Consider the following 25,970-nt stretch of genomic DNA (forward strand, 5'->3'; position numbering starts at 1 on the left):
GATGATAATACTATTTGACTGAAGTACTTGAGGAAGCAGGGATAAGCACACTGAAAATAAAGTCAGATGGAAGTAAGAACCCAGACAAAGAATCAAGAGAACAGCAAGATCAAAATCATTTGACTAGGTTCTACTGAGCAAGCTTGGACAGTTTTTCAGTTACTGGAGCAAATCCAAGACATTTACTCAATTCCAATCCTGACATGGGGAGTCAGGAGTTGTTTTGTTTTACTGTTTTTTTTTTAAACAAACAGAGAAATAAAACTTTTTGCTGAAAAGACATACAAGCTATTTTGTTCCAGCCAAACATTCTGGTTTTCTTTCACTTTATGCTCAGTTAAGGAATTCACAGCAAGGGTGAGTAAAAATGAAACAGTTAAATATTTCTTAATATGTTCTTTTGAGAGCATTTATTACCATAACCTGCGATTTGTGATACAGTCTACTTCTCCAGAAAACTTCTGTTATTAACTGGAGGCAAGTTGAGATAGTTTTTTCAGAAACATATTACCCTTTAAAAAAAAACATTAAAAAACCCTTCAGATTTACTAGCATCCTAGCTTGTTAGGTTCTTAGAAAAATCTACTTCTGCAGTTCAATGTAAATAAGAAGGAACTAAAACTGTATTTTGATTTTGGGGAGGTTAAACACACTCTCATAACACACTCTCATTCTTCACACAAATCTAAGTAAATTCTGGATCTGTGTAATCATGGGTTCCTTGGTCATGCCCTACCCAAATCTCCATCAAGAGATGTGCAGCAGTCCTGCCTCTGTGAAGTACTTCAATAGAGAGTTCTCCGAATCATCTCTTCAAGCATCATGCACGAGACCAACACCCTGCCTAACATGGTAGAACAAGCCCACGGACAATGGATTTGAGTTAACCTTTCAAAAGTGAAAATATAAAAAATAAGAAATTCAGTGTGTATTAACTCTAAATTCTGCCAAAACATCTGCTCCATGAAATTCTGATCACTTAAAGTTTAATCTCAAAATGCATGGAGTCCTATACTGTTGCAAGAACATTGAGATTTGCATAAAGCCACTATTACTCTGGCCTGAAAATTAACAAAAACAAATTAAATCAAACTTAAACCTAAACATCCTTTCTTTCTGTTTTCGGTGAAAAAACTCTCAGCTTCCTTCTCAACTGTAGATAACAGCAGTAGTGTTCATTTTCTAACATGGCTTTTGTCAGTAAGAAGATCATCAATAAAAGTGATTAAATAGGAAGTTTTTATAGTTAGGAGCCAAACATACTACCACAGAGTGTTATATCAAAATATCTTGCCATGATTTAAAACTGAGATATTTCAAACTGTGATAAGTGAACTCCCAATAACTGTGTCACTGTGAGCTTGGTCTACAAGTCTTTTAACCTAATGGAGTGTAAACCTACTCTCAACTCTATCATTTCAAGCCAATTTGCAGATGAGTGAATACATGTTGCGTTTAAAAAAAAATTATAGACCACATTGCTTAATCTGTCAAAATAACGTTAGCATCTGCTGGAACTAGCTAAGGAAAACTTCCTTTGTCTCAAGAGCTGAAGTTTCCCATTGAATGGTTCCCCTTTCACCATCCCTCCCCCCCTCCCATCATCACATCACTGAAACTCAATTTTACTTCGAAGTTTTTTTGATTCTCATGTCTAACATGACATAAAATCTTGTAACTGTAGATTGTTTATTTCAGGCTAGCACTTGTAAACAGCTTGTAAACTTGCCCTGGACAAATTCTAGGTCTCAATAACAACATTTGCTCTATACAGATTCCTCTTAGTTCACACAACAACATTTTTAATCTCCTGTTCAAACCTGAGGTAGAGAGCTGACGTATATTATTAAATAGCCATGGTATTCTACCCCAGGGAAATGGACAACACATCAAAAATGCCTTTCTCTTTTCATAACAGATTTATTATGTTTATAAAAGGGCTATTTCAAGCATTAGATTTGAGACAGAAATCTAGTAAATGTCTTTAACCTTGCTGTCCTTTTTCAGAGAAGTGGTACTTCAATTCCTCTCCACAAGCACTTAAAAAACTGAACAACAGTGTACTGCTTGCCACTAATAGGGCTGCCCTTGCCCTTTTCTGATGGATAGCTGTCGCATGCTGTTATCTCCTTCTCGGCTGCTGAACATTCCCATTATGTTTTGTATTTCTCTTATCATGGAGGAAATGGCAATCTTGCAAAGACTTGAGTGTCTGCTGCAAAGCGCTGAGTGCCTTTGCTTTTAGCTTCTACTAAAGCATTGGGTTGCACCCACATAAATGAATAATACATGCTACGCATTCTATTCCCCCCATTTTCTGAGAAATGTAATTGTTACTATTCAAGGAGACCTACTTGTAATTTGATAATTTCACATCTGAGATTCGATGACTCTCTGAAGCCATGTCCAAAAGCTCTCACTGATGTGCAGTCATACTGTCGAATATCGCACAGCCCAGCATTCTCCAGCTCTGTAATTTCCGGAGCCTGGTCTTCGAAGTAGAGATTAAACAATAAATACCAGTTTATTAACTCATTCACATCCATTTACATTAAGCAATATATTTATTTCTCTATTCAACTAAGAAAACTACGTAACTAACAAAATACGGAGCCAGCTGAAGAAAGCCATGAACAGAAACATTTTTTACTGTTAAAGTGAATCTTAACTCTAGAGCTAGGCTTTTGGTCTTCTCTTGGAACATGAAGATTATGAAGCAGAGAAAACATTCATCCAATAAACAAACACTTGTGAATAGGTGTTCTGTTTTGTAATCTATAGCTCTTTACATTACACTTGCAGCATAAAATCTAAATAAAACTCAGGCCCTAGTAATAGGAACCACAAGGGTTACAGTTATACAATAATTTATAATGGCAATTTTTTGTTTAAAGAATAAACAAAACCATCTCAGGTAGAAGTTATTTCACGAAATAAACTGACAAATATTAGAACATTCAAAAATGAAGTAAAACTATTTGATTTGACTTCAACAGGAATCAAATATTTCTCTTTATTATTCTCTTACCTCTTTATTTGTTTTAAACAGGTCACCAAAATAAAAATACTGTTGCAAAACAAAATATTATCAGATTTTGTTTTGAAAGAGCTTTGACTTCTCTAGTACTTCTCATATTTTTCCAGTGTACCCGCTTAAGCGCATTTTTAGTGAAAGTCTTATCTACTGGGAAAAAAACCTAACCTGCTCAGCAATATTTCTGCAACTTTATTTTCTTCAACATCAAATCTGCTTTCACCACATCTAACAGTTAGCTTACAGAGATGTAACATCACCAAAGAGAAAAACATCCCACTTACAGTTAATAAACAGCATCACATAAACTGTAAAAAACTAAGGAATGGATGGATGTGGCACATCTTCCCTGAAGAAGACAGCATGTGGAAACATTGCTGATCTCTAGGGGCAATGCTCTGGATTGCAAACTCACTGAGTAGTAAATTTTTTAAATCTGACATACCAGATACTAAGCCCATGTTCTGCCCTTGGGAAACAAGAAGGCTGAATAGAAAACAATTATGGCTGTACCAAATTGGAACTAAACTGCCAGATAACAAACGGGGCCACCGTAGGGAATCCCTGTCAGTGTACAAAAGCAGGAGAGACAGGCAGCAAAATAAACATATGTTGCGCCAACATTGAGAATGTTATTTAAGTAAATCTCATTTTTTTCCCCCCACTTACCAGACAGTGTGCTGCAGTCATATGAGCTGTAGCCTTCAAAACATGCACAGCCCCATTCTGTACATTCCCCATTACCACTGCAGAGACTGGGACACTGTAATGCAATAAGCAGGCTCTCAATCGACCCTTCAAGTTCCTGTCGGTTGTAATTTATTTCTTCTAAAACTCTTTTCTCACATTCATTCTCTAGAAGAGCTAAGGAAGCTTCTGCCCAGCTGAGGTCATCTTTCAGCAACAAATCTTTAACACACATATTGACCGCATCCTCTATTCGCCGGCCAAGGTGGCCACCACAAGATCTTCCTATACTGGAATTGGCTATTGCCTGCTGGCACAGTAACAAAGCACTAGTCTCGGTGAGGCCAGAAGGTGTTGGCCAGGAAGGAAGGAACTTTTGGTCTGTGTCTGTGGCATGGTCCTCTGGGAAAAAATAACTATATCCCTCTAAATCTGTTTGGCTAAGACTTTGGAATAGAAACACCGGATGGTATTCATAGTAATTTTGGCGCTTTCTCCTACTTGTAACAGATTTTCTTTTGTGAAGGTGACTACTGTAATGGTGAGAATTTCTTCTAATGTCTGAGCTTGAAGTTCCTTCTCTTTCTACACCAATATTTCCCACCGAGGTTGCAGAGACATGTGTGTTTAAAAGTAATGCTTTGTGAAGTTTGGTTTGATTATCCTTCCCCTGCGGAAGTGCAGATGAACCCATTTCACGTGCGGACGAACGTTTCTTTAAGCCTCTGACAAGATCAACAGGACTGAGATATTCAGCAGTGACATCCAGTCCTGGTATCAAAGAAAGTAATCTACCATTTTCACTTTCTTTACAAGACAGAGGAAGTTCTGACTTGGAAACTGTCTCTAGTTTATTCACTGATTGAAATAATCCAGCATCTTCAAGTGTGCAGTCGCAGAAGACTATTTTTCTGGAAGATGTTAAAGAAGCAGGTATCTTGTCAAACAAGCTATCTCCTGGTGAAATTCTAGAGAAGAAAGAAAAAGATGAAACTATATCTGAACTATTTTCATTGGTTTTGTAAAGCATTAACATTTGGTTTGCTTTTTGTTGTTTCATACTTCTACAGCATAGACAACAGGATCTGCAGCATACAGCTGTATTTAAGGACCTCAGTTAAATCACAAAACCATGAGAGTAACTTGCAATAGAAGAATTGAGAAAGTGGATCTTTTCTGTGTACCTTGATACTTTGTTCAAAACATACTCAAACTAATCTTAAGTCACATTACTTAAACACTAATTTGGCACTTCAGTTACAATTTGCTCTAAAAATAATTACGGAACATACTGATGACATTCTAACATTAATTGAAAAAGTTAGGAAGCTTTTTTTTTTATTATTTCAACAAGTTTTTAAGAGTGTGAAGGAAAGGTTGAACCAAAAGTGATGACATTTGACTGAAACAGAAGTATTTTGTTACCTCCATTCCTTAATAAAAGAAAAAGGAACATTAGCAAGGTTTGGGATTTCCACCCCACTTGCAGTGTGATAGTCATTCTCTGCATTTCCGTCAAAGGTGCCACAGAGTCCCATTGTATGTCTGTAATCTGAACTGGGTGCCCTAAGTGTTAAGCTCATTCCCCATTCACTCACATCAGCTCGAACGAAAGCTCCAGAAGAAAACAAAACCTAAAAAGAGATTGATGATATCATCATGAGAAACATTATTTGTATTTTACCTAATAAAATCAGGTATGTTTGTTGGCAATTTGAAAAGGCCAGGCATATAAAGACATCCCATTAAATTCTGGCTCTAACTACTCTTGATCAGAGAAATTTTGTTATTCGTTCTCCTTGTGAAGCCCTGTAAATAAAAATCCTATATATCTCAACCTTAGCCAGCAGGTAGGTGGTGCACTACAGGTCCATAAACTTAATCCATCATTAGCAGGTACATTGCGGAAGGTCAGTGGCTGCAAAACCATAGAGAATCAAAGATCAGCTGGGCTGCTCACTCTTCAGATGCTAGCATACGGAAAGGAGTAATTCTGGTAATGTGAATAGACCCTTTGGCAGCACCTTTCTCAACTTTCTTTTTGTCAGCTACAAGATTCCTCATGTTACTAGCTTAATACAGAATGACCTTCTACCTGCAAAGCTGATCCTAGATGTTCTAGATAGTAAATGTTTGAGAATGTTCTGAGCTATCTCATTTTAGGCAACTTTATGATCTCTTAAAAGAAATACTACAAGTCTCAAGAACAAAATCGGCTCCAACTTAAAATGTTGTTTCTATTATTAACTTGTACAAATATGAGTAAGTCCCTTAATTTTTCTGTTTCCTCAGTATCCTTACCTCTAAAGAGGGAGCAATTTAATATCTCTGTTGCCTAATGATGTCTTAATATCTGAAGTCTTCAGATGAATTGCTTCAGACTAAGAAAAATACTTAAAATATTATTATACCAATAGTCAAACCCAAGCTGAAAAGACGTATCTGTTTTTATGGCTTGCCTTCCAGACCAACAGAGTGATTAAAGAGCAGTTAAGTGTTTTGGTTTTATATTCTGCTTCATCTGAATTTCAGTAGAGTCCTACAGCAATTCTGTCTACAAAAGAAAAGCTACAGGAAATTGTAAAAGCAAATGTGGATGTTTTATCTCAGGGCCACACTCTCGAGAGAAACCATCTACAGTTCTAATTCCAACAACAATCATACTTGATTATCTGCATGCACAGTCTTCCTATATGACACTGGCATGAGCAAAACAGAGCACACAGAGGTCCATTTCGGAACAAAAGGGCTGCTAAATAAGCACATATTGAATCAGAAAACTGCACCGTTCACACAAGGGTGTGTGAATAAACTGTGACTGACAACATGGTTCCAGAAAGGTATGCATGTTGACACATCCTTGTTTTTGAGGACAACATCCTTCACTTACAAGCAAAACACTGACCGAAAGACTGTAACTGTAAAATAAACATTATGCTATTGCTTAATTGCAGAAAATAAAGCATGTTTAGTTCTAAAGTTGGTGTGAACTGGTAAAAAATAATTGCTGAGATAACAATCCGCAAGCAATTCTTCACTACTTACTGTTACTTTTCTTCCTAGGTAGGATTCAGTGATTCTGACATTGCTTCCTGTTGTGTCTCTACTTATTACAGTTAAGTGTGGCTGTGACTCACGTAGCTGACCACTGCACATGTCAAATGCAATTATATCACTTCCTTCTTTGGCAACAAAGCCACAGTTACAGGATGCTGGATGGTGAAGACTTCCACAGTCCCACTGGCGAACATGAACTTCAAAATCTCGAGACATACTCTTATAGAGAACAAATGTTCCTGTTTTAAAATTGTCATAGAGCCTGGAAACAAAAGAATAGTGTGTGATATCACTTTGGTTATAAAATAACAGTATCATCACATGTCAGAAACTTTGTATTTAAACAGTTTTCTAATATTTAGTGAGCTTTGATACTGCAACTTATTTTCTTGCATCAGAAAAACCAAACACCATCATACCTTCCTCCGTGCAGCTCTAAATCAGAAAAAAAAATTAAGCCTTTTCTACAGCTGAAAAGAAGGAAGAAAAGAAGGATTGCAAGTGTAGTATTCAGAGACAATAGTTGTGAACGGAAAGACAACCACGAAGCCACTGATTATCACAGGGAACCGGAGGGTGCTTCTCAACCTTTGTGTTTTCACAGCAATACACCTAGGCAGCAAGAGCAGTAAGATGCTTAACTGTGTGCATGCAGGGGGCAGGCACTGAAGGCTGCCTAAGTACCCTTGACAAAATGATTCAGAACATCACAAACTTTTAAAAAGGTCTGCTTTGTTAAGATGGAGATGAGGAGTGCTTATTCCCCAGGATTTGAAAATTAATCATAAATAGTGACTTCCTTTTTTTCCCCCCCGTAGGGTTAGCCATCTGTTCCCTGAAGCAAGGTTAGAATAGCCAATTTAATGATTCAGTGATGACAAGGAGAGGGAAAAAAAACCCACAAACTTTTGCTGCAAATTTAACAGCCTCTTGGCTACAAATGGCATTTGACAGTTAATTGCAGAACAGTGATTTGCTTTGTGTATCATGGGCCAGCAGATAAACTGCAGATGGCTACACTACTGGGACTGCACAGGATTACTCGTGATTCAGTAAAGACAGTTCCTTTTCTATTTGTTTCCCTAGTTTGTAGAACAAATTAGCAACAGTCTTTTTCCTTAAAAAGAAAGTTCTTTCCATGCAGCTTCTAGCAAGACCATATCACAGTAAATCACTACTTCACAAGAAAGCTTGATCACAATGCATTGACGGTTAAAATGCCCACCGAAGCTATAACTTCCAATGAAGGAGGAATTGCAAGATAAGGATAATCCCAGTGACTTTATTATTATTATTATTATTATTACTAGTCACAGTGCTATCAAAGAAGCAACTTCAGCTTGTCTTCTCCCTTCTGTTATCAAGTTCACAAGACGAGTGGGGCTGTGGGCTGAACATCCTTATTTGGAGGCAATACATCCTCTTCTTCTCAGCTGGCCACTTGATAAAATGTGCTTCTGCTGAGCAGATAACATAAGTGTCCCAGATGTGCAACCTGTGTTTGTTTTGACACGTTCCATGAATTAGAAACACTTTGAAAGACAGAAGCATACCAAAAAAAACCATGCCAGCTGTGGCCAAGGAAGCTGTCTTCACTTTAGAAAGAAGGTCAGTGATGCGCAAGTGACAGCAGCGAGTAAGTCGCTTTCAACGCCGTTAGTGAACTCAGCACAACGTTACATAGACAGCAGGTAGCTTCTAGCTACGTCGTCCTTACAAGGATTCAGATACTGACACACAGAAATAGGGAAACTATGCTGTAGGTCAGAAACATCTTTGCCTCATCAATCATTTTATCATTGTTCACATTTAATAACATCTCTGTCTTTCATAGTCAGACTGTACAACAACCACTCCTCCCTTGGCAGACTCTTGTAAAAGGAAAATACTCTGTTTGCTTCACTCTTTTGCCACAATCCCGAAACTTGCATATAGAAATACAAACATTACAAACATCATCATCACTAGCAAACTTTTACCAACTAAAGCACGTTTATCCTTACTGTCCAAGAAAGAACGTAAAATACAGAGTGCAGTTGTGGAAAACTATAGCTAACTTGTATTACCAACACAGATTTAAAATAAATAAATAGATAAATAAAACACCCCCACAAAAAAAATCCCAGCACACTTAAAATTAAGAACAGTAATCCAGCCATTACCTTCCATCAAATGTAATTATATGAGGGTCAGTAAATGAGTAGCAGTAGGCAGTGGGTAGATCCTTTACTGTAATCTTCAAAACAAAGAAGCATATAGTAAGCCATGTCAGATTAGGAAATAAACAGACAGACTCAGGCACATTATTTATCTTATGAAACTACTTTACATTCTAATAAATATATTATATTATACTTTTAATCAATCTGAGTAATTATAACAATATTAAAATGAAAAAAAAATAATTCAAATGGAAATGCAGCATTTCAATGCAAATAAAGCAATGGAAAATTGACCACTTAGAAATCTCAATGTGAGTCAGCAACTCACAACTGAAATAGAAGCTTCATTTACATCAGCCACATTTCTGGTCAGTTTACAGAGCTTAACATGAAGATTCTTGACCTGTGTGCTTTCTGGAACATAGCCATTCCACAAGAAATTCTCACTGGATACAGGTTCGATTGCAATTCTGGTAATTCTGTCTCCATCCTGCATAAAGTCTGTCACAGCAGTGAAATAAATTACAGCTTGACTACAGATTCTGTTATTGCAGGGTTTCTGGAGAAGATCCACGTGACAAGAAGAAAGAGCCAAGTTTAAACCTAACTGCTCTTTACCTGTTTTAATAAAAACACATCATTAGAGAGTCTTCCTTTAAATAAGACACATTTTGTATACTACTGTTAATACAGATACTAACTTATTTACAAGCATTTTCATAAATGAAAAATAACTATGCATCTTCCTTGGGTTTGGTCATGTAAATGTCGCTCTCTATATCTTCATACACACATGCAAGAAAATGGTTTTGAATTTTCCAGTTTGAGAGCCAAAAATCATGACAGTCTTGCTGATGTGACATAAAAACGGTTGTCTGCATAGGCAAGGCTCCTCCTGGGACTCACAGGACTTGTGCTTGAGAAAGTACTACAGGAAACTACAAGAGTAAAAAATGAGGACTTCACAACTGCGTACACAATACCTGCAACATAACAGGTCAACAAAATGAACTGAATTATAAACTTTGCAAGTATTAGGGTATTCTGTCTATTTAGGTTAAAGAATATGGCTCCGATATCCACAGCTGCCAAAAACACCTGCTAACTTCAACAAATAAGTGATTATGGGCCTGTTCTTCCATGCTTTCAGCAGCAGTATAAACAGCCTGTGAATATTTTGTTTTAACATTTTAGAAAGTACTTTACGATTTAACAGCTTCTCCAAAGAAGCAGACCAATGGGAATATTTAAAACAAACCACATTACACATACAAAATGCAACAAAAATCAGGATAATACTTACCTTCATCAACAGTATTTAATGTTAGTGAGATTTTGCAGTCACTTTCAAGCTGGCTAGACTCAGGACAAGGAATAGGAATGCTACTTTCTATTGCCAGTCTGTATTCCTTCCCATCTTCTGATATATCATATGTTTCTGGATGTATCTAGCACAGAAGAAATTGTACTTTTTAATGCAAGCTTTGTGAATAAACTACAGCACTGCTTACTAACCAGCTAGGAGTACAGTATAAAAAAAATGAAGAGATGGAATGGCACGGTGCCTGGCCTGCTCCATTTGATCAGGCTTATCTAGATGGTCTGAAGAGCTGCAGCATACTGGGGAGATGATGAGGGCACAGCAGCAAGAGTCGTGAAGAGGTGAGAATAAGGGGCAAGGATAAGGAAAAGGCAGGATTAAAAGCTAGCTAAAAAGGTAAGGGATTAGCAAACCATATTAACACCACAAAAATGTGTTCTCTGGGTAACTTCTGGAAGCTAAAATACAAACAGTTTGGTGTAGTGTATGGGCGGAAGGGAAGGGGAAGCTACCTACAGGCAACAATGTCCCAAAAGAATTTGGAAGCACCGTATTTCTCCTGGGATTTCTCTCCCTAAACTTACAACACATCTCACTATAGATGCATAACCAAAAACGCAATTACAGATGAGTAACAGAGGCCTGCAACTGAGTGCTGCACGTTGGGTGAAATCCTGAGCGTGGCCTCACAGGAAAACAAAAATAACGCACTCACACTTCACGCTGCGCACTACAGACCTGCACTTACATGAGATAAATCTGGGCCCTGATCCTGCAGAAACATGAGCTCAGGCTTAACTTTATGGAGGGCAAATCCTTAAGTCAATAGGACTACTCCCAACATGTAATGACATGCAGTATGTCTTTCCGGGACCGGGATCCTGCTCCTGGCCAGCAAATGGGTCCCTATAGCTATATCAACAGTAGGAATTAAAATGAGTTTGGATCTTGGCCTCTGACCAATAGGCATGGCACAGCTCATGTCCCAGTGTCCTTCTCTAAGCCCAGACCAGGTTGGCCTCACCCTTCCCTTACCCCCACAGCCAGCTGGGAAGAGCTGTGCCTGGGGAAAGCCCTTTGGCATAGGCCAAAATCACGCCAGAAAGGGCAGCATCAGTTAAACATAATGGAGAGAGCGTGCCGGGGCTCAGGTCTGAGCTGTGGCCCGCCTAGTTCACAAACACAGCGTCAGAGCCGACCCGAGCTGCTGGAGATCAGGGTTTTCTCTACACTGTTATGCCGTGTGTGAGCTGTCAATTCAGCATTCCGGCACCTTGAGTACGTGGGGAGCACAGAAACAACTTTGACTCTTCTGCTTTCCGACAAATTTCACTACAGCCAACAACACGCTCTATTACTTCACAATTAATATATTTTGAGTGCTTTCTAGTCAGAGGACAGACTGCTGTAGCAATACTCAGAAAGATTCCTACTACAATAAAGTAAAACATCGTTTTCTTTCAAAATTACCTTAATGCCAGCAAAAAATTCCTTGCTCTCAACAGAAGAGCTTTGTATATCTGGCTTCTCCATGAAAAAAGCAGAACTGCTACAGTAGACCTGTAGGGCAAAACCAGCATAACAGAGTACATTTTTGGCATGAAATGGACACGTCAAGACAAAACCGAGCCGGCAGGGGTGAGCGTAATAGATTCATCATGCCCAGTCTTCTGTTTGCACCAGAAGTTACCAATTGCCAGTGGTGCTGCATAAGTAAAGCGCAGAAACAGATCAAGCATCCTAAGATCTTTTCGTGGCATAACCCACCAGTGGTGCCGAGATTTCTTCAACTAAAGGCCACATCCAAACCATCTTGTGGAAATGCATTTCGTATTTTATTAATGTTATTTACTTCTTTTTGTCTGTTTCACATTTGTTGCCTTTTAATTTTGTTGAGTGCTCATTAGATCTTGAATTACACAAAACAACCATCCCCTCCTCCTCCTCTTCTTACTATACTTTTTTTCCTGGTATAATGGGCCTGAATAATATTTTTCAACCTGAAAAATTTAATGTGATTTCCCTCCACTGAACCAGACACTGCGGTTTTGTTTTGGTTTTCGTTTTGTTTTTTTTTTTTTTCTTTATTTTGCTATATCCCTTTTGAGATGTGTTGACCACACAAACAATATTTGAGACCCTGAGAAAACCAAGGATGCATACTAGCAGCAGGTAGTTTATGACTGTACCTTTCCTTTTGACTGTCACTGAACTAACACTGTCAGGCAACTATTCACCAAGTCCCCAAAGGATTTTTGAGGATTAGCAATTGCTTTTGTTGTCCATAAGCCATCCAAGCAGCCAGGCTTTGGCATGAACACACACACACACGAACCACGTGCTTTTTTGTTTTATATTTTGGCCAGGAAAAATTAACCCGTATTTGATATATACAAGTAGAAAGCTTATTGATTTTCCAATGCTTAAGTTTCTCAAAGTTACTGTGAGAACCTAGATCTTGATTCTGCTACCATGCAAGTCGACAGGTACTCCCACTGCTTTTGATGGCAGAGATTAAACCATTTAAATCCGACCCTAGAGACAAAGCCACCAAGTGGCAGCTCATTATTGAATCAGAGGAAAGAAATCTACCTAATGAATCAACAACCCAGCTTCTCACAACCTCTGGCTCTTATAGTCTCTCACCTAGATGCAGTTGCATCCAAATATCCTCTTAATTTACAGTATCAAACAAAGTCACAGTAGAGGGTGAAGAGAAATAATAGATTTACTAGGATATGAAGAGATCATAATATTTTTTAACATACTCTGTCTCCAAGTCTGACGTTTATCCCATCTAGTTCTAGAAGTGAGAATGTATGAACTGCTGTCTCATGTTTCAGTTCTTCTTTGATACCTTCAGGAGAAAGTCTTGACCAAATTACAACGAATCCGACTGAGGTATTTGCAAAAGGAGCACCAAAGGTACACCTTAGGTAAATGCTGCCTTTGATCAACTCTGCTACAACTTCAGGAATGGCTGGTAGTGGTGGTGACACAGGTGGAGATGATGAAGGAGCCAGTTTACCTAGTTAAACAGAAGCGTGGTTTGTGCTTTTTATTCTGCGCAAAACCAGTATCAGATAAAATGACATTGACGTGTATTTTCTCAATTATATTTACCTTTTTCTGTATGTGGAAATCTTAAGCAATTGCTTAGAGAATTAGAGAAAGCATGTATGTTCCTTTTATTAATTATTATATGGAGAAAAACTCTTTATCAGCCTTTGATTATATTCTAGCCCATAGGAAGGTGCTGAAGAGGGGAAAAGAAACTGAGGAAATAAAATGCAATGAATCCTTTTACCAGGCAGGACAAAGCAACGTGCAAAGGAATTTGCCTCAAAGAAGAATATTTTCTCTACTTGTAAAGGAAAAGGAAAAAAAAAAAGGACTATGTAAAAAGGAACAGAATAAGCAACAGTATGATTTGCAGATTTGTCTTATATTTGACCCCCTGAAGAATGAAAGTCATCTGTAAATCAGCAAAATTAAACTTACTTTTCAACATTTTGATACTTATTCTGAACATTATGATGAGAAACTACGTTTGTAATCCAAGGTCTGAAATTACCTCCAAACTGCTCATTTTGCAACAGACCAATACCGTCGATAACACAAACATGTTTTTATTCAAGACAAAATACTACTAAATGTTGACATTACTGGGTCACGAATGCAAAGAGAATGTTGAAAATCAAAACAAAATACTTACTGCTACAGATGCCTTGAATTTGCATTCTATCAGGATCACAGGTCTGTGGCTTTGCATCTGAAACAACTATAAATTGTTCTTGATTCGTATATTCACACACATAGACAGTAGGTACACCAATGCTCTTAAATTACTGACCTATGTTAAAAATACACCAAATTTCACAAGACACTAACTGAAGTGCAAATTAGCAGAACAAAACAATCTTGTAATCCGATTCATATACAATTATGGTAGCAGTCAGTACAAAGCCTTGTGCTGGAAATCACAAGGAGATTGGCTACACCTAGGAGGAAGAGTACAGAACATTCTATCACCTCTACTTCTTTTACTACAGATGTACCCAGCCAATATTTACAGATGTTGTTACTGAATAAAAAGAAATTAAACTATTCTCTTGAATATATATTTTGTCTCCCTAAATCCATGTTGGAATGCTTATTCATTAGCTGTAACCCTGGACACCCAAACTCAGAGCAGACCTGCTTCGAAAAAAATCTTTCTTACAGGGGCCTACGAAAAAGTGCTTGTGCACTGCTATTGGTTGCCTCTTTGAATGTTATTTAAAAAAAAAAAGTGGAACTTTAATTAAACATTAAAATACCACAGAATTTGTAAAAGGAGTAGAAAGCACTTAGTCACTCCACTCTAACTTAAAAAGGCAGCAGTACTGGCAACTCTCTGTATCAAAAAGAATGAAAAGCAGATTTTGATGTTTCACTCTTCAGTGATACGACGTTTGAATTTCTTAGCATATACAGGAGGGACTGTTTGAAAATTTGCATGAGGTGCTTGCAGCTATCAAGTGTTAAAGAGAAAACACAGTACATAGGGTAACCTAGATCCAAAAAGCAGGAGTGTAACACACTTCACATGAAAATATCATCTTAAACGAGGGCTTTTAAACTCAAAATGTGTATCAGATTTACAGTATTCAGCAGAGCCAAACCAGAGTTCTATTTCTTGCCAACTTTGTTTTAAGGCAGTAAAAATTTGCTAGCTCACTGCCTATGGTTTTTATATTCTCCTTCCTCTTCATAAGCCATCATCCAAAGTAAATGCGAAGTCATATAGTGCAGGAGTTCTTCCTTGCTTCAGTCACTTGCATGCTGAAATGTCCCATTTCTGGCATTTATTTTCTGTCAATAAAGTCTTGGAGAATGCCTTAACAACTGGACCTAAAGGTATAATGATGGGCCAATAAAGCACCAGAAAACCCACCGATAGTTTTGCTATTCAGCTTTTGAAGGCAGTCAGTAATAGAGAATATGACTTAGAGCAATACAGTATATGATGCATAAGAATATTGGTAGAATTTTTACAACAGCGTGTTATATAAGCTAATAAGAATCTCCTACTACACTAATTTGTCACTACTTCACAGTATTTCTAACTGTAAGGGTTTACTCATGCCTTCCTTAGGTCACCTAAAACATCTGGCATGAATAATGAAATACTGAAGTTTTGAGCTGTGAACACAACACACTTTTGCAGCACAAGGGTCCAAGACAATGTTGAGACATTGCAAAAGGACTCCAGTTCTTTCTCATCATACTAATAAAGTGTTTATCAACAGAGCATTTCTGCATTGAATTTTCTTCTATCAACAACATGTACACTCTCCAGAATGATGATAAAAGAGTTACAGTAGGAAAAATATTCCTAACGATGCTGAACAATAATTGATATAAATACAGTTTGGTCAAGTTCTTAAACAAAATTTACTCTGACACGCAATTCTATGCACATTCAGTAACGGGTATTTGCAGAGTGAGTGCCACTGTAGGTACTCTGAATTTTGACTTCTAGCTGTGCCATATTCCCACCTCATTATATGGAAAATTTCAATTCTTAAGTTTTTGGGCTTTGAACAACACTTGAGTGCTAAATGTAAGTTAAAAAGGGGTGGTGTGAACCCAACTTACCATACAAAATCATTCTTCTCTCATATCAATACTAAAAGTAAGGATTGCAAGAAATTTTAGCATGTATAACTATTTCCAGACATTTCTGCTCAGCCAAATATCAGAGAAACACACTTACTAAAAGCCACACACACTTAGTTGAGTTAGAGCATGCATTTTCTCACCTTCTGCACAATACCCCATGCATCCTTGGGTGGGCTGCAGTAAGTAAACAAAGAAATCTCCACAGTTCCTCACACTGACAGGAATTCGGAAAAGACAGCAGTCTTTTGAAGTGCTGAAGAAAAACTGCCATGTAGCACAAGCTGTTAACTGCTTGATCTCACCAGGTCGAGGCATGGATTCTGACTCCCTCAGAGACAACCAAACAGGGGCTTGAGTACCACAGCGATTCATCTTCAGCACCAGAGAAAAACGTCAGAAAATGGTTAGTGCTATATCAAACTATTGCTGTGCTTTAGTGAGAGGCACACATGTATCCAATTAACTTCCCACATGAGCTTTTAGCAGAGTTTAGACAGTGCAATTGAGGGCTCGCTTACTTTGCTCCTCAAGGTTGAATACAAATACACACAAAAGAGACTTAAGTCCTTCTCTGAGTCTAATGAATTTGGGTTTCTAAAGATGGACTATAATGTAGTGCCTGAAGAACTTAACCAGGAGCCACACCTGAGTGTTTTGCTTAAAAAAAGCTAACAGTTGTGTTAAGGCTTAATGAGTTTCTCTACACCCATTAACCTACAGTAACTGACTATGTGAATACAATGAGAGCACAGCAAATACAGAGCACAACATATATGCAGTGAATATCAACTAAAGGTGTTAAAGCTGCCACATTTTATTTGCACTTTGCCATAAATTCAAGGCTCAGCTAACCTCCTGGATTTCATCTAAGAGACATGGCCAGCTGACACAAGGTTACTGACTTGCAGCCTTAGCCAAAAATGCAGGACACCTGATAAGCCCTGTCTGTCTTTCAGTTCCCCACCTTTAGATGTAAATATGCTTGTAGCACTCCTGTAACAACCACAGTGGCTTTGCAGCAACCCTAAATCCTTTGGCGTTTACAAAGCAGTGGGCTTCACAAGGTCTGCTGTTCAGACACCGACTCCACATGTGATTGAAGAGGGCTGTTGTTCCCTCTCTCCCAAACAAAAGCCTTGTTCTGCACTCTTCCTCACAGAGTGAGAAGCATGCTGTGGAATAGACCCCTTCACCTCTCACCACTGCGGTGATCTGAGGTCTTCAGGTCAAGGAAGCTGCCATGCAGGTCACAACTTAACAGCAGTACCAATCACGGTAACCGAAGCGTAAGTCTGATTAAGCAGACATCAGAGTTTACCAGTGGAATACACAAAAATGAATCCTGAGAAAAGGAGTCAAAGAAGGAATCTGGTTCGCAGGTTACCAAAATGAGTTAAAGATCACCTCCTGTCTTTCATGTGCTGCAGAAAGCCAACTGAAGAGAAACACCTAGAAGGACATGGTGTGTTAAGGCCAGCGTTTGGAAAATTTTTACATGAAAACCATAAATCTGAAACTGTGAGATTTTGAGAATCTCATCTCCTTCATACATCACCTCAAGTATTCTTTTCTTTAACCTGGTAGTGACCTAGTCTCAGATCATTTTGTAGAGCAATGCAGACTCATTGAGCAATCAACCATCTCAAAAGTACACTTTTCTTTCTTTACCTAGAATATCTGAGCCCACCATCAATCCATCGGACAGACAGAACTAATGAGAAGTAGATAGAAATGGGATGGGTTGTTTAACAGAGTCAGATTCTTTAACGAGGATTAAATATAGCTATAATAAAAGTTCTCCTAAAGGGAAAGAAAGGATGAAACTTCCCAAAAAAGACATCCATTTTAGTTTGGGTTTAAGGTTTTGACTTCGAGATTTCAAAACAAATGTCTTGTTTTTGTCAATAGATGCAAAGAAGCAGATGTCAATGCATAAATTTAATTTGCTGAATAAGTTTTGAATCAATCTCTTTCCAACTGTAATTATCTGGACTCCTCTGTATTAGGATGGTAGTCTATTTTTACCAAGTATTTACTAAGCACTGAAAACTTTGTTCAGATTTCTAAAACTTTCCTAGATGATCTGAGTGGGTATCTTGCTAGTTTGTTCTGAAAGACACATTGCTTTTTCCCCTCGTTTCTCATGCTCGTTCTTTGCATAAAAGTATCCATTTTGAGAAAACACAACTAGGTAGTTAATTTGTTTATATTAAATCTAATAGAAAGAAAGTCCTTCAGGAATCACATTTTTCACCAGTTTTTTGCAATACAAAAGCCTGGATAACAGCTGCCTCTGAAACACAGCCCTTCAAGTACTTGAGTCAGCTACACATTAAAGGTACTTTATACTGCTATAAAGATTTAATAATAAATAAATAAATAAATGAAAATAAAACGGGATGCTATAAACTGAATTTAATTTCATTACTATGTTTTAACTGTTTTGTATTCCGTTAAAAATGTTTCATGGTTGGGCTTTTTTTTTAAGAAACTGTGACTAGGCAATTTGAATTCTTTAGAAAAAGACTCTAATGACATTTTTATCTTTTTTAAACAAGGAAACGTTTTAAAATAGGAAACTACAAAGATACATCTCCTTAGAATATAACTATCACAGACATTTTGGAACAGCTCCAAAATCAAGCATTACAAGTCTAAAGTATTACATATTCCAAGTAATTCTTGAGTTTTAGGGGACTTGCAGATGACAAGACAACTAATCTTCAGTTAGCTCTGTTAATTCAAGTAATTTTAGGAGTAATCTCTTCTCTCTAACACAATCACTTTAAAAGCTCCACAATTACTGGATTCATGTGGCTGCAAGTCTTTATACTCCTTTCACAAGGCCTTCCTAAGAGACTGATCATCACAAGGTTTCAGCTTTACAACATGACATCCCTGCTACGCTGCCACTGAGAAAATCTTCTTTAGCAGTGACTACAAATAACAGTTTTTGAGTGCTCTAAGAGGGGTGTAATTCATCACCCTCTGCTATTGCCCATTCAATGTAAAATTGTCCAGTTAAAACATTTCAATATACTCACATATTTAGAGAGAAAAGGTGCTCTGCATTCTTCCACATCAGTCTCCATAACCATATTCTTTTTTTATACCTATCCGATTGAAAATTTCTTAAAAAAAATATGTATTTCTCATAAACAAGTGAGTTGTAACAATACCTCCACACACTTGGTCGGCATCTCAGCAGGCTTATCAAAAATCATAAAGCGATACCATCCTGGTGTTAGGGAATGGTCACATATTAAATCCTGAATAGCTGATTGCTGGAGATGGGATGAATCAAAATCAACGCTTCGGTAGGGGCTCTGTAGGAGCTGATGTCCACCAGGAGAGCATTCAAGAACTGTGGACCAAGAGTATTTTGAGTATCAAGATGGAATGCCCAACAAGTGTATTAGAAAAGATGCTAAGCATTTTCAACTGGAACATATGGAGATACTGCAATATGCTTTAAGAACACTTTTATTGAAAACATATTCAAGTCTCAGTAACAACAACAAATAGGTATGTTAGCATTCTAAAATTTAATAGAATCCATCATGTGGTAACTTTCCCATGTTTAAATGAATAACAAATGTAAATTAATAACGACATTAGGCATTTACCCCAGATGTAAAAACAAAAGAATATGTTTATACTTTCTCTCCAGATTTTGACTTTCTAGTTCCACTGATGTTTATGAAGCGTAACAACCTCAATAAAAATAGGGTGTCAGATATACGGGAGGATGAAAATCTTACCTCAGGAGGAGTAAGGATTATCTAAAGGTCTTTTGCAAATAGGCTACCACTTTACAGGGTTCCTATGCTTGAAATGAAGAATTCCCTCAAATGGATGAGAGGTAGTTCCATACAGTTTGCATGTATACATGCAGACCATAGCAAAAGTGTGTATGGAAATAGGTAAATATGTAGTTATACATTTTAAGTCAATTGACACGCTAAATTTCAACAAAGCAAACAAAACTGACAAACATTTTTGGACATCTAAGCGACCTTGTGGTCTCAACAACAAATTCAAAATTGCTGGCAGGTAAAATGAAGGATCAGAATCTGAAGAAGTCTTTACAAGAGTTATTGTGTTTTTCTTTAAATGCAGACTCATTCAGAAACAAAGCTAGAATTTGTAAGACTGATCTTTGGAAGCTGAATTGACTCCTGTCAAAGACAGTGACTGTAAAAGTTCCGGCTAATGGCATATTTGCATGCAACATACGGAACAGCCATTCTTGCTCAGAAATATGTTGAGGAAGTGGAAGTAGGGAAAGATGAAATAAGAGAATGTTTACAAATAAATATTATCTATTTACATTACTTTTTAAAATGGATATCAGCTGATGCTGACTGTGAATGGAATTTCAGGTTATCCTGAATTACACAGTTAATCTTAATTCTTGCCTCTACTCTGGTACTAATGAATTTTAAAAATGCAGCTGTAAGTAAACTCTATAATCTTAAATTTTGAATATTAGTAGTCTGATTTTCAGTTTTTGCTCCCATTTATTTTTTGTATTTTGCATGCTGTTATTGTGTTACTGATTACAAACATATTTTGGTTCAAATCATGCAATAATGTGCTATCTTCCAGATTTTTCATTTCACTGTTCAGATAACCACAATTACAAAACAGTTTCAAAATCAGGTAATTCTCCTCCTTTACACGGAGAAGATACCCCAGTGAAAGAAGAGACTTCATCTCTTTCAAGCACAGTATGAGAATCCTATAGTCTTTCAAAGACTTGAAGATTTAATCTGATAGGGCTTTAGGCTACCCAGGCAGGTAACAATAGCTTTATCTTCTATCCTCTAAGGGCAGATGGAAGTCAATGTGATTGACTGTGCCACCACTGTGCTTCTGAGTTGCTTGTAGTAGCCTGTAGGCTATTCATGTCCATACAAGTTGACCTTACTGAGAATTTATCCCTCCTTGGAATTTGAAGAAAAGCCCTTGAAGAATCACAGGTCAGTCATGTGTGTTATTGAAATGTTTTCCAAGCAAGCTCCAGCACAAGCAGTTTACGAACCATGGTGAAAGCTTCTTCCTGTCTTCTATTTTTTATTGGAATTCTCCCTTTCATACAGCACCCTCATTAGTTTTCTTTCCTGTAACTGAATCACTCCTGAAACAATTAATATCTGTTACCTCTTTCATTAATAAATCAAGCTAGACATGAGACAAGTCTTTATTTTCTTTTCCTCCACAGCTTAATTAGATCATCGTTTGATAGATCTCTAAAACAGCTGACTGTACTCACTTGTAATGGGGTTATAAATCCTACTAAAGATCAAATTATACATTTCTTGTTATTATGCACATCACTTTAAAATGTCACCCAGCTCTTTGTGTATTCTTTCTTCCTTTTTAGAGGCATGCTAGTATTCTGCTTGGAAATCTCATGTTGTGTAACACTAGTTGATTTTTTTTAGCGTCTTTTATTTTCTTTATCCATGCTGCAAAACAACTGAAAATAACCACCGCCATCAATAATACAAATTAAAATATTTTATTACACATCTGAGTGTAACATGTGTTGTTTAACTCTGGCAACAGCAGAAACAAATAAAGCTATCATATTTACATACACAAGAGATGTATGTTGTGTTCTCTGTGAAAAAGTTACCTTTGCAGACCACACCTGCCCGAAACACAGGCACTTAAGAGGCGAGTTGGCTAAATTTTCCACTGAAATAATGATTTCCTTATTCAGGATTTATTTATAAAAGAAACAATTTTGATATAAACATGCTTTCAAACTTCATTCTCAGAACAACGAATACCGACGATGCTGTAATGCTCCAGAAAAGCTCTGCCTGTGTCTAATGCCCAGCAATTATCAACCCAGTGAGGCAAGTCTGACAAAATAACAACTGAAAACAAGGTCTGGTAACTTGAAAGTATAAAGGAAGCTTACCTACAGGGCACGCTTACCTACAGGGCACGCTTACCTGCCAGCTCTGCCTAGTGCGGGAGAAACATTAAAGTACAGGAAGGCATCTATGTCACTGTTGACCTACAGCATCTTCCTCCACAGTTACAAAATATTCAGATATGTTCTGATACACAGAGGAAAACTCATGTTTGTTTTAACTGAATTTATAATTTCAGAATGATTATTCTTGATGGAAATCTTTCCATATATATGGGAATCTTATTTTTAATGTTTTCTTTTAGGACCTTTAAATGTATTAGTCCTTTAGTAGCTTTAAATTTAAATATTTCCTGTAGAATAATGAAATAAAATTTCTAATTATGAAATACATAAATGAATACTTAAGACTGAAATTCAGCCTCCTTTGTAGATGGTGCACCAAAGGTTCAACTGAGCCTAGTGGAGACAGACATAGCGACAGGCTATGAGGAGAGACTTACTTCCAGAAAGCCAAACCCTCCCATTCTGTTTCGAGGTCTAAATCTACACACTGTCTGCTAGAAAAGCAATCTGTCTTGGGAAAATATGCAGCTTTTTCCTTAGAATTTGAGTTTATTTACCACACTCAGTGCTGCTTTCCACAAACACCCTATACACTGTGTAACGGCTCTCTACTGTTCTTTAACTGAGGTCTCTGCAAGCCATGAAGAAATTCATTCCTTGTTTGCTTTTTCTTGACTGTCTTCAGGATTAATACACAGAGCTTCGCCTGGATCCACCCCAGACCTACTTGGTCCTGTCAGATACTGAGAAATGTGACCCTAAGCCGGAAAAGAATTCAACTTTTGCAACATCTTAAACACAAGTACAGCATTGTGCCGGAGGATGAGCAATAGGAGCTCCACTGGATCACAGCTACTGCTCGCAATTGAAAGGCTGAGGCCTTGTTACTACACCCAGTCCTGAGTTTACCTTATCAAAACTTCCTTGTACAGTAAAAGTAGCTCATTTAATTAAGGATTAAGGTGGCATTTTGGATACCAGATATCTGCCTTGTTTGCTACCCAGACTTCAGTGCATGCATTTGTTACATTGGGTTATTCCAAGAACTGGTTTCTGTCTGCTTTCCATACTGGGCAGATTTTTCCAGTCATCTCGCTGAACAGATTAAAATACAAAAAAGAGACTAACTAGTACACATATATCAGGCTTTCTGGGAAAGATACAGATGAAATCTCTGAAGTGACAATGCTACCTGTTTCTGGAGGATTGTCTTCTGAGAGGCACAGTTACTTAAGCTCTGTTTGGACTGTTTTAGGCAGACCATTGGGCCAACCGTCAGGCAACCGCACTCTTCCACTTGGTGGCACTTCCTACCAAAACACTGCAGTTTGTACCACGGTTGCCACAAACGGGGTCAGGCAACAGGTACGCTGAACATCACACGTTAACTGAAAGTCAAAGAGGTTCCTGAAAAAACACAGGTGCTCGCTTTCCTGAAAGAGATATTTAAGTGGCTCCTGAGGCACTCAAGTGGAAAACAAGTCCCACAAAGGAAGGCCTTTTCAATTCCCTGTCCATATCTCCATTCACATCCACCTGCAAGGAAGGGCTGATCATTTTCCACCTGTACATAACATTTCCAGCATCATGGAGCAGTCAGGGATTGAGGTCTGCTGGGTGCAAACCAGAGTAGAGACAGGAAAAGGAGAGAGCCACAGAGTAGAGGCAGGCAAGGAAAGTGCAGCAGGACTGGCAACTCAGTTTCTCAGGTACAGAGAGCCTATCGGTTTGTATCCTCTGCTGTCCAAAGGCCAGGACCTGGCAAATGACCACAGGGAAACAAATACTGCCCTTAGTAAGTGCCCACTCCGATCTTGAATGTGCTTTTTCTTGCAAAGGATGCAGCATGTCAACACCTCCAGGCAGAAGTTAGAGCTAGGACTGCATTTAACAAAAGTGCTCAGCTGTATTTGTGGATTTAAACTCTCTCAAAATACTAAACTAGAAAGAGATTTACCATTCCGAAGAAGTTTAGGGTACCACTTTCAAAGTAAAACATAAAAACGAATGTAACTATTTACCTAAAAGATATCATTTGCTTGGATGAGACATATAAAAGAACAGGATCGCAAGTGTTGTAGCAATGAGACTATCACAATACCATGGAACAGAAATATGAACACTCCTGTATGTGGAACCACGAATAAAACAGAATCAACGCACACACATCGACACATCTGTATAAATAGCACTGTTTGAATGGATGTTAAAACACTTCTCAGCCACTCATTTCTGCACCCTAAGGGTGCTTCGTAAAGGTAGTAAATAGTTTATAACAGTAAATAACCTTTAAAAAAATGTATTTTGTAGCAGTTCTCAATATAATACGCTATCGTATCTACTCTTTCTGTGGATTTTCTCTCAGAAATTTGAAACAATGCAGACACAGTTTTTGCAAAGCTCTTCGCAGCGCTCCCAGGTCAGGGTGTGCCGACGCACCGCGTGTGCCGCAGCACACAGGCAAAAGGGAACGAGGAAGAACGGGAGAAAAAAGGTTCCTGCTCTTCCACTGTCACTTGGCAGGTTTTCCCGGCAGGTGCACTCCGCCAATGACAATTCCTATTTTGTCAGTTCATAAAGTTAAGCCTCTTCCAGTAAAACTAGGTACATGGAACTGCCGGGCTGGAAAGCAAGCAGATGCGGGGTCGCAGGGCAGGACCGAACCCAGCCGCCCCCTGCGACCGGGCAAGGAGCGCGCTCCCTGCCAGGGGCTATTCCAAGAGCCGCTATTCCAACACTCGCTATTCCAACACTCTGCGCCACGGCGCCCGGAGCAGCCGCCCGCCTCCGCGCCCTCCCGTTCACCTGCCGGCGGCGATGTCCCCCCGGCAGCCGCTCGCCCCTCTCGGTGCCCGGCCCGGCGTCGCTTACCTCGCCGGCGGGGCCTCGCCGCCGCCAGGCACCCCAGCAGGGCGGCGCAGAGCCAGAGGCGGCGGGCTGCGGGGGCGGCCCCCGCCATGGCCCCCCGCGCCGGCCGACTGACCGACCGACTGACTGCCTGACCGGCCGGCCGCTCCGCTGCCCGCGCCGCCCCGCTCGCTCCGCCGCCGGCCCCAGCGGTGCCTCCGCGCTGCTCTGGCGGCTTCGTGCGCCCACCCTGCGCCTCAGCGCAGCCCCTCCCTCGGGGGGTGCTCGGCGGGGCCCGGCCCTCAGCCCGCCCCGCTGCCGGCCCCGGCCCGGCCCGGCCCGCCGGCGGTCGCGCCGCGGGTGTCCGCTCCAGGCCCTGGGGCGGCGGCAGCGACTGCGGCGTTTGCGCGGGCGCTGCGGATGGGGCCCGGCCCCCGGGAGGGTTTTGCAGCGGTGGGGTTATCAGCAAACAAGCGAACGACCCCATAACTGTGTTTATTTCCTAATGTGCAGTAAAATGCTGAGAAAGAGCCCGTTTCAAACTGTTTGCCGTGAACCCTCTGGTCATTTACATTTACATTTCCTTACATCGCCAAGAGTGTTTCATACTTCACTGAGTGTGGTGAGGCACTGGAACAGGTTGCCCGGAGAAGTTGTAGATGCCCCATCCCTGAAAGTGTTCAAGGCCAGGCTGGATGAGGCTTTGGGCAACCTGGTGTAGTGGAGGGTTTCCCTGCCCACGGCAGGGAGGTTGGAACTAGATGGTCTTTGAGGTCCCTTCCAACCCTGACCATTCTATGATTCTATGATTCTGCTTTAGTAACAATTGCAACCTGCTGTGTTCGATACCATTAATACAGAATGAGTTCGGCAAATATTTAACAGTTTCGAGCATCCAAGTTTCAAGGCTTTCTAGGAGATGTTCCTCTTTGGAAATGTCTAGCAGAGGACAAAGAAAAGGACAAATCTCAGCATTTAAGATGTGGTAATGCTGGTATTTTCCTTTGTAGGCCTGAGGTTGTGCAGGCACTGCACTACTTTGCACACACAAGGTGTACAGCAGTCCACAGAAATGCTTCGTGTTCTCATCAGTGTGCGCAGACCTAAATCAAACAAATAAATGTTGCTGACAATGAAACACAGCTTGCTGCCATCCACTGAACATCTACAAGGGTAAAATGTTTAGTGAGGACTGCTTTCAGGAGGTACTGACCTGGGTGGCTCTTGGCAGAGTAGTTTCCCTGC

General features: G+C 39.2%; 1 protein-coding gene across 1 annotated transcript in view; it reads right to left on the reverse strand.

Moving 5' to 3' along the window:
- Positions 1 to 24,837, reverse strand: part of VWDE (von Willebrand factor D and EGF domains) — a 38,696-nt gene extending 13,859 nt beyond the window's left edge. The window contains exons 1-13 of the mRNA XM_086614904.1: positions 24,750 to 24,837; positions 19,105 to 19,289; positions 16,066 to 16,297; positions 13,977 to 14,042; positions 13,030 to 13,289; positions 11,732 to 11,821; positions 10,244 to 10,388; positions 9,344 to 9,558; positions 8,941 to 9,014; positions 6,767 to 7,040; positions 5,147 to 5,355; positions 3,704 to 4,689; positions 2,355 to 2,491 (exon numbers count right to left, since the gene is read on the reverse strand). Coding sequence (XP_086471030.1) covers positions 2,355 to 2,491; positions 3,704 to 4,689; positions 5,147 to 5,355; positions 6,767 to 7,040; positions 8,941 to 9,014; positions 9,344 to 9,558; positions 10,244 to 10,388; positions 11,732 to 11,821; positions 13,030 to 13,289; positions 13,977 to 14,042; positions 16,066 to 16,297; positions 19,105 to 19,289; positions 24,750 to 24,837 — 2,961 coding nt within the window. The remainder of the gene's footprint in view (positions 1 to 2,354; positions 2,492 to 3,703; positions 4,690 to 5,146; positions 5,356 to 6,766; positions 7,041 to 8,940; positions 9,015 to 9,343; positions 9,559 to 10,243; positions 10,389 to 11,731; positions 11,822 to 13,029; positions 13,290 to 13,976; positions 14,043 to 16,065; positions 16,298 to 19,104; positions 19,290 to 24,749) is intronic.
- Between the last annotated feature and the right edge of the window lie 1,133 nt (positions 24,838 to 25,970).

The sequence above is a fragment of the Tauraco erythrolophus genome, chromosome 7 (genome assembly GCF_009769465.1).
Source record: "Tauraco erythrolophus isolate bTauEry1 chromosome 7, bTauEry1.pri, whole genome shotgun sequence".
NCBI lineage: Eukaryota > Metazoa > Chordata > Aves > Musophagiformes > Musophagidae > Tauraco > Tauraco erythrolophus.